The 14,069-nt window shown below is 41.5% G+C and overlaps 1 protein-coding gene across 1 annotated transcript; it reads right to left on the bottom strand.

Annotated features, from left to right (window-relative positions):
* Nucleotides 1-3,979: 3,979 nt before the first annotated feature.
* Nucleotides 3,980-10,522, bottom strand: LOC102453196 (uncharacterized). Its single transcript, XM_006134013.4, has 6 exons — nucleotides 10,367-10,522; nucleotides 8,474-8,858; nucleotides 7,395-7,566; nucleotides 5,465-5,643; nucleotides 4,612-4,708; nucleotides 3,980-4,199 (listed from the first exon to the last, which is right to left on the bottom strand). The coding sequence occupies exons 2-6, from the start codon at nucleotides 8,853-8,855 to the stop codon at nucleotides 4,040-4,042; spliced, it is 990 nt and encodes a 329-aa protein (XP_006134075.3). The 5' UTR covers nucleotides 8,856-8,858; nucleotides 10,367-10,522; the 3' UTR covers nucleotides 3,980-4,039.
* Nucleotides 10,523-14,069: the final 3,547 nt, after the last annotated feature.

The following is a 14,069-nucleotide window of genomic DNA, read 5'->3' as shown; positions in this document are numbered from 1 at the left end:
AAGACTAAAGATAATTTAGACTTCAGTCCCTTTAGTCCTTATTAAAAAATAAGTCAAACACAAAAAAGTGCTTATTGCTGCTTTATCTTCACATTTTACCTGTTCCTAATCCTAACAGATTGTTTTCAAGACTGTCTGATGAGCAATAATTAATGATCTTTTAACTCATTGTAGCTTAACTACAGTGCTAGGGCCTATTGTAAAGGTGCTGCTCAAAGATACAAGGGTGTCTATAAATTTGTCTTTCTGAATTAGAAATAAGGGCTTGACAAATAGAAATAATAAGATGTAGTAGAGTATGATCAAACAATAAATCAACAAACCTTCCCTTTGCACCCCCTCTCTGAAAACTATGCAAATTTATTCTATTCTGACCAACAGAGACAGGTTCCAAGTCTCGGCTTTTTGCTGGAATACCTGTGCACTTTTCAGCTACATAGTCTTTTTGCTCTTTAAATGTCAAAGTATCAAATGAAGGCCATCGAAAGAGTGATCAGATTTGAAAGTGGAAAAAAACAGAACACCAGATCAAGGAAAGGGGGTGAATGTGCGATAGACACGTGAACAGATAATAAGGATAGGTATCCAGAAGGATTTCTGGCACAACTTGAAAACTTGACTTAAAAAATGTTTGCAGTGCACTTGCTGTAGTGAGTTATATCTATTTAGTGAAATACCTAGTTGAAGAAATTAGGGAGCCATTCAGCTAGCTGCTGTGGTTGGAGCTTTTGAACAGCTAATGCTGACTTCTCTAGCACTCAGAAAAGGAGGTTACTCACCTTCCTGTAACTGACATTCTTCGAGATGAGCATCCCTGGAGAACAGTGATAGAGATGCAGCCATGTTAGTCTGGTCTAGCTGAAACAAAAGACAGGACTATGCAGCACTTTAAAGACTAACAAGATGGTTTATTAAGCGATGAGCTTTCGTGGATCTGAGGAAGTGGGTCTGGCCCACAAAAGCTCATCACCTAATAAACCATCTTGTTAGTCTTTAAAGTGCTGCATAGTTCTGGCTTTTGTGGAGAACAGGTAATGCTAAAGAACTATTTAAAGAAAGTGATGTATGAGGAGAAATCTTTGCGAGAGCAGGAGGGTTCCATCTGAAGCCGGGAGGGGGGGGACGGTAGAAAGGAACTGAAGGGAGGGAGGCCGCACACGCGCGATAGTACTAAGGGAGACTCGCGCGCATACGCAGCCCCTGATACATTACTGAGAAAAATTCACTGAGAAGCGCTGGGGCGCTCAACACCTGATGTGGAGCACCCCCAGGGACGCCTCTCGATGAAGAACAATGCATTAAGTGTCATTATCTTGAGCAGTCCCCACATAATATATGCCATTCAAATACAATAATGGTGTGCCTAACGCAAATGCCTAGCTAGACAGACAAGACATGAGAGTATTGCACAAGTGCATTAACATGCTCTTATCTATTTGTATTTGTAAGTATTGCATAGCACTGTTCAGAGCCTTTAAGTTTAGTTTAAATATTGCTGGTTTTTATCAAAAATACACAAGTACTAACACTTTGAACAAGTAGATAGTATGTATACATAATCTAAATGATTCAGCTAAGACAATATAGGTTTGATCAGAATGAACACAGGCTGAAGTAGTCTGCTGCTTGATGGTAAGACGTATACTATAGATCGAGTTTTTGCTAAATATAGTAGAATGTGTAGCCTTTTTTTTTCAGAAAGCTTCTTTTTTTTAAGTGTAAACCATGATCTGTATTATAAGTGAAATGTCTGAGGAATGAAAACCATTGATCTAGCATTGCATTTTGCACTCATAGTAATAATGTACATTTTTAGTTAACAGTATTTGTGATGAAACCTCCCAAGGGCCAACCTGGATCAGGGGCATTGTGCTCCCTTAACTCTGTAGCCTGGGCTATCTCTGATAATGCTTTGCTAGTGACAAGCAGGAAACCCTTCCAGGCATTTTGATCACTCAGCACAAACCCATGTGGCAACCCCTCACCCAGCTCAATAGCATGAATGCTCCTGGAGCCACTTATGAATCACACAGAGGAACACAAACTCCTAGCACTGCACTCCAAACAATACCATTTTGTGATGGTCAGAAGCCTGAGAAGCAACGTTCCCTCTAATTTTTTTCCATCTGTGTGTGTAATAAATTGTGTTAAGTTCACTGAGGCATGTACAGATGTGCACTACCAATAGAAACATATGCTGCTGGCTATTGCCAGCAAGGGCTCTGTGAATCAGCTGGACAGCATTTGACTCTCTCATGGATGGCCACCCTAATACACACCTTCAGATAACACAGCTGACCAGCATAAGTTTATAATCCTCCCTCTGTTATGCTTATAAAAGCACACAGAACCTTTTTCAGGGAACAAGACAATATGTAACATTTATTTAAAATACAAAATAGATATCAGAAATCAGCATATGTATACATTCACACCACACCAGGGGTGGGCGATAAGTGGCTGGATGCAGTTTGCCAAGGTTAACCCATGGTGGGCTGCCAGATGCTTTGTTCACCTGAGATTCTGGGAGCACCACTGCTCACAGATCCTGTTGGTTGCTGTTCACCATTTCCGGCGAATGGGACTTGCAGGAAATATGAAAACCTGTTACACTAGGCCATGTTAGATTTAGCATTTTGTCACTTCACTGGGTGCTACAGTTCTTAATATACAGGCCTGCCCTTTTAAGCCTGGGCTCGGTCTCCTCAGCTGAAATCTTTGTCTTTCCAGCATTTTTGTTGCTTCCAGTGTAGGAGAAAGGAGGGGAAGGGAAGGAGAAAGGCGCCAGCGAGACACCACTGTCCCCTGTTTCATATACTCAGCCATGTGTCTGGAAGACACTAGCTCAGACATGGCTGGTGAGCCTTAATGAGTCATGGAGTTGAGTGATTCCTCTGGTGTGGCCTCGTGTAATGGAGATAATAGAGTTGAGCAGTTGCCATTGTGTGGTGCTTTCCTGCTGGAAACTCACTGGTGATAATTGTTCCACACCTGCATGGCTGTTGGTTACTTCCTTTATGATTGTCCTTTCAGAACTAACATTAGCAATTCTCAGATTTACAACACATTTCAGTGCCAACCATACAGCAGAATCCTGTACATGGCTGCATTTCTGCACCTGGTGGAGGGATCATCGTTCCTTCACTTTAGCTAATTAGATTTAGAAAGTGTAGGGATCCCTCTCACTTTGCTTACACACACATGCATTGGAATAAAGGGAAACATGGATGTAATTTACCTCTTATAACTTGGTGCAGGCACTCTGGGGGTCAGAGGCAGCAAGCAGTGTGGATTTGCTTCTCCTTAACTGTTGTGATGATGGATAGAGCCTTGCACAGATACAGAGTTTGTATGCACATACACAAAAAAGAGCTATGTATATCTGCATCCACATCTGCAAATATAGATACCCGCAAATATAAAATGAATATTCCCAGATTTGCAGGGCTCTACTGATGGATGGGGAGGAAATATGTAAAGCCTCTCCTGCACTTCCTTACAAGTACAGTATCAAACAGCAGAGCATAACCAATGAAGAAAGGAAACCGTTATTGTGTCAAAGGAGAAACTGCATCTGTAATTTGTTCCTGGGGTGGCACATCGTAAGTTCTGTCCGTTTAATAACTTACAAGCAACAATCAGTCTGGCCCGTTATTAAAATATATAGTCTACATTTTGCTTTGGAATGCAGTTCATCAGCTGAAAGGCTGTAGAATACAATGTAATTTTATTGACGTTTTCCTTTCTTTGTTGGAGCACAGTGCTGCGGAACAACTTTAAGGCTGCAATCAAAATAAAGTACACCAAAAGTAGATCAACCTATACCTGAATCATACATTTTTGCTCATTAGGCTCAGGCTGATATACTCCATAAATTTTCAGGAAGAATTTCTGTTGTGATTAAGTTAAAATAAATGTAAACTGAACCTGTTACTTCTACTTCGTGTCTGTGACAGAGATGAAATAATTACAAAGTAAATATGTGTCAAAGTACAGTTTATTTTTGCTATCACAAACATTACGTTTTGCCAAATGCAAGTCATTTTGGGGGATTTACTTCATTAGGGATAGGAAGACCATTAAGAGCAGCCAAGATGCTTTCAACCATATTCTCCATCACGAGGCGACAAGACTTTGTAGTAGAACCTCCAACGTGAGGAGTAATAATGATGTTCTTTAGTGTTAACAAAGGATGGTTCCTGGGGAGAATAGAAAAAGTGGAGATGTGGTTCAGAGCTATTTTACTGATTCTTTTTATTAAAGATCTGAGGGAAAACAAACAAGAGCGCTAATGAGGATTTGAAATAATTGCGTGAGTCCAGCATATACAGAATGGAATTCAAGCAGCTGCATAGAGTTTTTATCAGCAAAACTCCCAAAGAAGTTGGTGTAAATTTTATTTGTCTAAGAACAGCATGATTGGGCAGTAAGGCCTCAGTCCTGCTTTAGATATTAACACTCAAATAGAACCATTGATTACTATGGTAATATATATATATAGAGAGAGACATAAAATGTGATGCATCTATCCTTATTAATATAGTCACATGCGTACACTTATTAAACTACATACACAAACTCTTTTATATATAACGTTTAATCATTTTTTACCTCGGCAGAGGTTCAGGGTAGGTCACATCCAAAGCAGCAGCTTTAATAACTCCATTTTGAAGTGCTTCCACCAATGCATCCTGATCAACTACTAGACCTTGGGTCAGAACAAAAATATTCTTATTGCCATCTCCACTAACTCAAGAAAAAATGCCTCTGCAATAATTTTAAGATGAAAATGGATTTCCAACTCTTTAATCATGAGTGTGAAGTCTTACATTTAACCAGAAATGTATAACTAAGGGTTTTATTATAAAATACTGCTGATCTGGATTTTTAAAATGTCCTCCATATAGAAGCCATATCCTAAGTTTTGCCTGTTTGATTAATTAGGCACCAGAATGCTGGGAAATCGACATGGACTATCTGCAGTGGGGTTTTTATACTACCTACCCTTGTTGTGAAGGGGCAGGGGAAGGGACTACTTTTTCCTGTTTGCATAAAGGCAACAAGAGAGTTTAATTTGCTACTGTGACCTATCACCCTAAACTAATAGGAGACAATCTCCTGCAATTGACCCTGATTCAAGAGAGCATTTGAGTATCTGCAAAAATTTTAGATACTTGAGTCAATCCAATACTTATTCAGCAAAGCTTTTAAACATGTACTTAATTTTAAGCATGGGAACATCCTCTGAAGTTTAATAGGCTTCCTCACATTTTAAACTTATGCATACATGTAAATGTTTTGCTGAATCAGGTGCACAAACTTTTAGAATCTTGACCACCCTGCAATCAAAGTTCCCATGAAAAGTCCAATGTAGGCACTAGTATTAGGAGTTGATTTTTTCTAGAGACTCTTCCACCAAAGGTAAATTGCATTGCGGTTTGTAATCAGTTATTCTGCATCCTACCTCTGCTGATGTTAATGAGGGTAGCAGTGGGTTTCATCATTTCTAACTCCTTCTTCCCAATCAGTTTTTCTGTCTGAGGCGTCAGGTTCACACACAGCATCACAAAATCTGACTGCAGGAGCAAGTCATCTATGTTTTTACAATAAATGGCACCAACAGCCTGCTCCTCTTCCTCTTTTCTGAAAAAGGGCACAAATCAATTGAATTTTTAAGTAGAAAGTATTAGAGGAGGTTCAAATCCCTATTACAGAAATGGATTTCACCCTCTCACTTCCCTACTGCCACATCCATGAGATTCAGTTTGGCTAGTTACTTGTTCGCAACTCAGTGCATGTGGCCATGCAGGAGGCCAGTATTTGAAGGGCATCTGCTTTCCAGGAGGAAGCATCAGAAACACCGTGCAGATATGATTAATACTGCGTCCGCTACTGATTGGAAAGTTAAGTGTCTTCCTATTTAGGCAATAGCACTGCTGCCAGTTTTGGAGGAACCTGCTTACTTTCCTTCTCTCATCCAAGCTGGAAATAGGGACAGCTGCCGGTTAAATAACAGGATGGAAAGAGATTCAAATATATATAATACATGTAATAGTGGCACAAAAAGAAGAATGGAGGGGAACCTATTGGAGGGCTCCTTAATGAGAAATGCTGGTGCCATGAAGCAGAATAACGCAGGCTGAAGTGCCAGAGGAGTCAGGGAACAAGAGCAGAGAGAACGAATATAAAGGAGATCAAATATTAAATGTATTGATTAGACTGTTTTTCCTCCTTGTGGGATTTTCTGTAACTAAACTCTGTTAAAGAAACCCAGTCTTTTAAGACTCCTTCTGCATTTCTCAATCAATGAAATCAGGAGATAGATTAGCTACATCTGTTTGGGGCAACTGCTCTATAAAATTGCTACAGGAATACTCTTTGATTTGACACTTTTTAATTTCCATAGTCTATTTAGATGCAGTTCACACTATCAAAAGGACAAGTACTGATGTATACAACCACTGGTATTGTAGGCAAATTTCCAATATTTTTTGCACATTTTTAAAACAAACTTCAGGACAGTTCTAAGTATTTCATCATTTAAAAATAGAATAGCAATAATAAAAAAGTCAATTAAGAATAATGCTGCAGGTATCACACCATTATTTCCCTAATTCCTCAACCTGAAACTGAGATGAAATGAACAACTGAATATGACTAGTTTGAGACAATGACAGCTACAATTCATCTCTATAATCAGTGTAGGGTAAACTGAGGCAGCCCTAAATGTGCTAGTAGGCCTCTAAACAGCATGACTCCATCCTGGGATCAAGCCTGGGAACACCACAGTCAGGATAAGAGCTGCAGGCAGTAAAAGACCCTGGACACCATAGCAACCATATTCTAAAACACTCAGACAGGGTCCCAGTTGGTAACGTAACACATTTTGCTTAAGATAACATTCATAAAATTTGCTTAAACTGTCTTGCTTCACTCCTAGATAATAAGCCTGAGAACCAAGCGCTGCACCAACTCAAGGCCATACCCGCCTGCTATAGAAACATCATCATCTATGCAAACTAAACTGTTATTACTGTTTTGCCGACATGTTTTGGCATTTAAACAATAACCACCTGTATATTAATTAATGAGTTGTTACTTTGCAATGGGCGGAGATATTATGGAATCTTTAGTAGCTCTATTGGCTTATGTGCTCATTTCGTCTTGCTGCTAGACCTATCAAATAATTTTTCCTCCATGCACCTGCTGACTATATAACCTATTGTATTGTGTTAATTAACTAGTGTTCACCAGGGTAACCCCTGCGTGTCACTCCATCAGCTGGTGTATAATAAATCCTCTGCTTGTTTTCACCTGCATCCAGAGTGTCCTGGATTATTTCCAACAATCAGCTACACAATTGATTTTCTATCTGGGATCAGACATATTTTTACCTTTGGCTCCTGTTGTGATAAAGAATTTTCATTTCAAAAGCTTTGGCCCTTTGGGCCACCTTATACCCAATCCTGCCCATTCCAATGATACCAAGAGTAGCCCCGGTAACTTCATCTCCCAGCCAGTCAGCAGCAAAATATTCAGTGTTTGGGGAAACTGCAATCTGACAACCTAAAAAAAAAAGGGAAATAGCACATAAGGAATGGAATACTGCCAGGCATTCAGATACTCATTAGATTTTATTGGATCACAAGGCAATGGAGCACCGATATTTACTTTATCTTTTAATCAAACATGTGATGGGTAATGTTGACACTGGCAATCAAACCTCTTGATGTGATTTCTTGTTTGTTGAATTAAATGCCCCTTTCACCTTCTCTAGCTCCCTTCTCTTGTGAGAGAGTGGGGAATATTATAAAACCTCCATTCTATTTCCATCACAAACCTACTCTTGTCTTTTGTGTCTCTGAAAGCAGTAGACATTGTCAGCCCTTCAACCAGTGTCTGAGCCATCCAGGTCCTACTAATAATGCTATACCTGGGCCAGCCACAGTGAAGACTCTGGATAATGGACTTGCTGTGCTACAGGTGACTGTACCATCCCCAGGTGGGCAGCTTTTAGTGGGGTCAGATCTCCTCCAACCCCTGGAGGCTGCAGGACACCTGGCTGCTGTTGTGTTTCCCATGCATATTGTGAACAGAGAGATGAGGTACGGGAGTGGGAATAAAGGTTTTTATGGGGATTTTGCATCAGCCTCAAATAGGTAGACTACAGTGGGCCTCAGCCTATTGTTGGGTCTGGAAAAGCAGAAGCAGAGGGAAGAAATAGTTTGGGGTGGTGTTAAAAGAAGGAAGCTCTAAAACTAGAAGTATCTGGGGAGGCATATCGATTCTACTGACATTTTAGTTTGGAAATTATATATGCCACGTGGGCAAGCTAATGTTCCCATGAGACATTTATTGTCACTTTTCCCCTTTTCTTGATTTTGTGTATTTATATTTTAACTTTGTGTCAACATACACTTAACATGGTCTATTTTGAAATGCTGACCTTTATTAAAAAACATTAAATGGTTACCTTCCACTATTCTCCTTGCAGATGCCAACATTAAAGCCATCCCCATATCTGCTGTGGCATTGGAAACAGCAAAAGGAGTGTTGGCGACTTTCACTCCAAAGCTGGAGATCAGTTTCAAGTCCAAATGATCCACTCCTGCCCCACCAGTTGCAATCACCTTTAAGTTAGGCAAACTAGAGAGAAGCTCCTGGTTAGCAACTGGTTTGTTCCACCACATATAAATAGCTTTGATCTTTTCACTCAGATGACTTTTGTGTTCATGAAATTGCTTCATGGTAATAAGATTAAAATGTTTTTTTAGAAACTCTACATGGTCCTCGTACACTCCATGTGTCCCTCCTATAGTGTCTATCAACACATAAGGCAGCTCTTGCTCTTCCATGCCCTGCAAAAGGAAACAAAATCAGTATTTCCCTTAGTAATATTTTCTGTCCCCTTCCATGTGCTAAACAGCAGTTCAACAGGGTTATCCTTCACTTAGTATGTAGGTGGAAGAATTAAGGTTTTTTTCTCTTTAAAATGGAATGGGATTATGACAATCAAGATAAGTCATCACTCGCAAAATATTACAGTCTCAGTGGTTGAAGTGACTCAACAACAGGGATTACAAAATTTGCTTCTTATGACAAATCTACCCCTCAGTTCAGGATGTTAGATTAATAATTATGTAACCGTATTAAAATTAATGGTTACATGACTATTCAATAGGTCCTGGGGGCAGGGTCGGCTGCCAGTGCACTCCCAGCCCCACTTCTGGGGAGCCTGGGCAGCTGCATATTCTAACAGGGGCAACAGGTGGAAGCTGATCTGCATGGAGAACCAGTTTTTAAACCAGCTCCCCTCCCAGACTGGTTCCTGCCTGCCACCCTGCATTACTGCCTCTGATACAGAGGCAGCAGTGCAGAAAGACAACAGCCCCTGTTTTGGGAGGGGCAGCTCTCCATGGACGGATGCTGCATCAGCATCCCACAGAGCCGCCTTCCCTGCCCCACCCCCCACACTGTTGCAAACAGAGGTTGCTCTACTACAGCCTTTCCTGCTCTCCCCCCACCCATGCAGCTGGCGGGTGGAGGGAAATGGCTCTGCAGGGGCCAATATTCCTGGGCAGCTAGCTTGAAAGCCAGCTTCCCACCTGTACTGGCTCCCAGGCCTGGCCTTTGGGCAAGGCGAGCAAGGCCATTGCCTTGGGCCCCTTCACATTTAGGGCCCCATGCTGCCCAGCTCCCGGCCCCTCCCATTCAGCCACTCACTCACCACCCTGACTGGGAGCCATGCAGCGTGCTGCCTTGGGCCCTGCAAGCTCTTTGGCCGGGCCTGCCAGCTCCTGCCCACCCTCCTCACCCTCCATGCTGCTGCCTCGCTATCAGAGGGGCAGGGGGCTCTGTAGGATCTGGTGCTTGTGGGGAGCCAGATTAAAAGCTTTCCAGGGTAGGGTTGCCAGATGGTTTCAACAAAAATACCGGACACACTTGACATTACATCACAATCTACATTACATCTTATTTAGAAAATACCAGTCATTTATATTTTCTCGATTTGTTTCCCGAACAGAAAGCTCAAATACTGGACTGTCCGGTTCAAAACTGGACATCTGGCAATCCTATTCTAGGGGGACTGGCTCCCCGTTTCCCCCATCTTGCTGCCTCTGTATTAGAGGCAGCAAGTCGGGGGAGTGCATGCAGTCAATAGGATTAATGGGTAAGCCCCGGCTTATCAGTTAATTGTTTAGTAGTCTACATGCTGACATACCTCACAACTAAGTTTTTCCTCATAAGACAGCAACAGCAGAAATGATAGTGAAAGAAAGGGCTGCAACACCCACCATGCCCTTGAGAGAGATAGTTTGCTAGGCAGCAGAAGAATCACCTTTTAATTTAAACAAAAGAAAAATACCTTCTTAAAGCTGCCTGTTGTATTTCAGAGAGCTTCCCCAAAGAGTTTTCCTTTTCCTTGATATACTTCAGAGCTCAGTCAGGAGCCTCAAAGACAGATAGGAAAGTGACTCTTAGCAGGGTAAAGTTTCACCAATTAAAAACAATACACCTGGAAGGAACAGGGAGGTGGAGTCAGTTGCTGTGCTGGTGTTACCCAAGGAGAGTGGAATGAGGGAGGAGTTTTCTGAGAAGAAAATGCAGGCTGCTTGCATCAGCATAAAAATAATCCCCACAAGTCAAGAAATATTAACCAAGCAGCACTCCTCCATGATGCAACCAGTCCCAAGCTGGTTTCTTAGAGAGGACTGGTTAAGACTATATGTGCTATGATAACATGATTTTGGGTACACACGGATGGAACTGAATCCTTTGTACGAGAGCACCTGCCCCCAAATAGGGGCACGGACAGTCAGCATCACTTCCATCCTAAATTCCCTCTAATCTGCATGGCTGTGCCGTTCCTCCTTAAGTCCCACACAGGGGCTCAGGACTGCAGCGGGGGAGTGATACCTCTCCCCAAGCTCTGGGGCTAGTGGGGGCACATCCCTCCATGCTAGCCCCAGCACCAAGCTGTTGCAGCCAGGAGAGAGGGGACCATCTTCCACTGTAAGCCTGAGCCTCCCGAGCCCTGAACACCTTCCTGTGCCCCAACCACCTCATCCCCAGCCTTGTCCCATCCCAAAGCTCACAACCCCCAGCCCAGTGCCTGTACCCCCTCCTGCATCCCATTCCCCCACCCCTTAGCTCCTCCTCATATCCAGCCCCAGTGCAGAGCTTGCACCCCCAATCAGAACCCTTGCACCCCAACCCTCTTCCCAGTCCTGAGTCCCCTCCCACACTCAGAACCCCTTAGCCCACCGCATGAATTGTGTTATGTGCAGCAATATGAAGGTGATGTGTCACATGTCACCTCCCTGTCACACATCACTCCCACATGGGTTCACAGAAAATAATTCATTCCGCTCAGGGTTGGGAAAAAATTGAAGGAACACTGGCCATCTGTGTGAACACATTTTGCTGCTGTCTTCCTCCCTAAACCTACGCTCTGAGAAATTGTATGATCCTTCTATCTCAACTTTCTCCCATTGCCTTGGCACAGTCCCAGGAGTACCCAGGCAGAAAAGGCAACTTTACTATCACCTATGTCTTCTCTAATCTTTTCCATCCATGTGCAGAATACATTTTTACATGCACCAAGGCATGTGTAAATGTGCACCGCCAGTAGAAGCAAACCCAGCTCTGGATGCTTTGCTAATCAGCGGGGTGGCATTTGAATTTCCCCTCAAAGGCTGCACAAGTGCACAGTTTACAGGGATTTTTCATTCAAAGGAAAGGGAGTTATCAAACACTCCCATGCCTTGCTATTTATGCTGTATTTGCACTTGGGAAACAAAGCACTATGCAGATAAACTGGTCCAGACGGTGGGAGGTTGCTGATTAGTCTATGCCAAGGGCAGTTTGGAGTAATGTTCTCAACACAGGATTTCAAAAGTGGGGTTATTTTGGCTCTGTGCCATGCAAGTATGCTGGGTTTGGCCATCCAACTCTCCTTTTAACTTCTTACTTGAATTTGGATCCTTCCTGTCCAAGCTGGTTAGAAAAATAACACTGGAATTGTGCTAGCAATCATGATGTTTAAAATGACTTCTTTATAACTAGCAGCACAGATCTGTCACGTATGGCCAGGGCTTTAGCTGTAGATTGATAGAATCCATACAGTACGGCTCCAAGCCTGGAAAATATCCTGTTTACTATGATCAATGCAAATATAGTCAGTCACAAAATGTGAGCCACCCTCTTTAACCCCACTAAGAGTATGTCTAGACTACAGAGCTTTGAAAAACTCTGCTACATCCAAGGAATGCATCTGCTTTTCCAAAAAAAAAAAAATTCGGAAAAGCAAACGTATTTTTTCAGCATCCCTGTAAATCTCATTTTATGAGGAAGAAGAGATGTTCCGAAAGAGGCTTTCCCCCCGACATTTGGTCCCTTGTAGATGAGCCAAATGTCGGAAAAGCCTCTTTCAGAAGAAAAGCAGAAAAAGATACGGTTTGCAATTTGCGTGTCTTTTTCTGACTTTTCTTTGCAGTGTAGACACAGTTTCAGGGTTTCCACATGCCAGGACATCAGTGAGAGACAATCTCACATACCTTCTGTCATCTGCTAAACAGAAACAAAAATTATTTGTTTTCCTCTCATCCTATGAATGATTATTGGGCTCCAATCTAAATTTGGATCTCATAGGCTGACACTCTGAAAATGTATTTAACAAGCAAGTCTAACACTAATGTAGACTTCAGTCCTTTTTAGTTCTTATTAACAATAAACAAAACAAACACAAAGAAGTTCTTATTGCTGCTTTAACCTTACATTTTACCTATTCCATCCAGGGAAGCACACCCGACTAGTTCCAAGTCTGCCTGATGAGCAATAATTAGTCATCTTTTTTAACTCATTGCAGCATAGTAACAATGCTAGGGTGTAATATAAAGCAGTGTTTCTCAACCAGTGGTATGAGTGCTCTTATGGGTACTCAAGAGAAGTCTGGTGGGGTACATCAACACAACTGAAATTTGGAGAAAACTGAATTTTTGTTTTAAGTTTTACAGCGCTTTATTATGTTTGTACTTTTTACACCCAAAAATTTCATCGCCCGCCCGGCTACAATTAAGTTGTTTAAACAAATGTGTTGCAATGGTAGAAAAAAAAATTGTGTGTATCTGAAAACTGTAGGTACTGGGGGTACTTATCATTTTTTTTAAAAGGGGTACTTTATACAAAAAAAATATTGAGAAACACTGTTGTAAAGACTCCTCTCAAAGATACAAAAGTGTCTATAAATTTGCCTTTCTGAATTAGAAGCGCTCTGCCAGAAGAAATAATAAGATGTAGGGTATGATGGAGGTAAAAAAAAATCAATCAACCAATCTTCCCCCTTCCCCCCAAAAAACCCCTGCTCTGTCCAAGGCTACTTGTCAGCTAGAAATCATTATATTATATTCCTGTCCAACAGGCACAGGTTCCAAATATATGTTTTTTGCATGAAACACCTGTGAATTTTTCAGTTCCATAGTCATTTTGCCCTTTAAATGTCAAAGTATCAAATGAAGGCCATCAAAAGAGTGATCAGATTTGAAAGTGAAAAAAACAGAACACCAGACCAGAGAAAGGGGGTGCATGTGTGGTAGGCATGTGAACAGATAATAAGGATAGGTATCCAGAAGGGTTTCTGGCACAAGTTGAAAACTTGGTTTTAAAAATATATTTGCAGTGCACTTGCTGTAGTGAGTTATATCTATTTAGTGAAATATCTAGTTGAAGAAATTAGGGAGTCATTCAGCTAGCTGCTGTGGTTGGAGCTTTTGAACAGGTAATGCTGACTTCTCTAGCACTCAAAATAATGCATTAAGTGTCATTATCTTGGGCAGTCCCCACATAATATATAACTATTAAAATACTATAGTGGTGTGCCTACCACAAATGCCAAACTAGATAGACAACAGACATGGGAGTATTGTGCAAGTGCATTAATGTGCTCTTATCTATTTGTATTTGTAAGTATTGCATAGCACTGTTCAGAGCCTTTAAAGCTTAGTTTAAATAATTATTGATGGTTTCTATCAAAACTACACAAGTACTAACACTTTGAACCAGTAGATACA

The sequence above is a fragment of the Pelodiscus sinensis genome, chromosome 2 (genome assembly GCF_052426305.1).
Source record: "Pelodiscus sinensis isolate ZL-2025 chromosome 2, ASM5242630v1, whole genome shotgun sequence".
Lineage (NCBI taxonomy): Eukaryota > Metazoa > Chordata > Testudines > Trionychidae > Pelodiscus > Pelodiscus sinensis.
The sequence above is the reverse complement of the archived record's forward strand: the minus strand, read 5'-3'. Positions and strand labels throughout refer to the sequence as shown.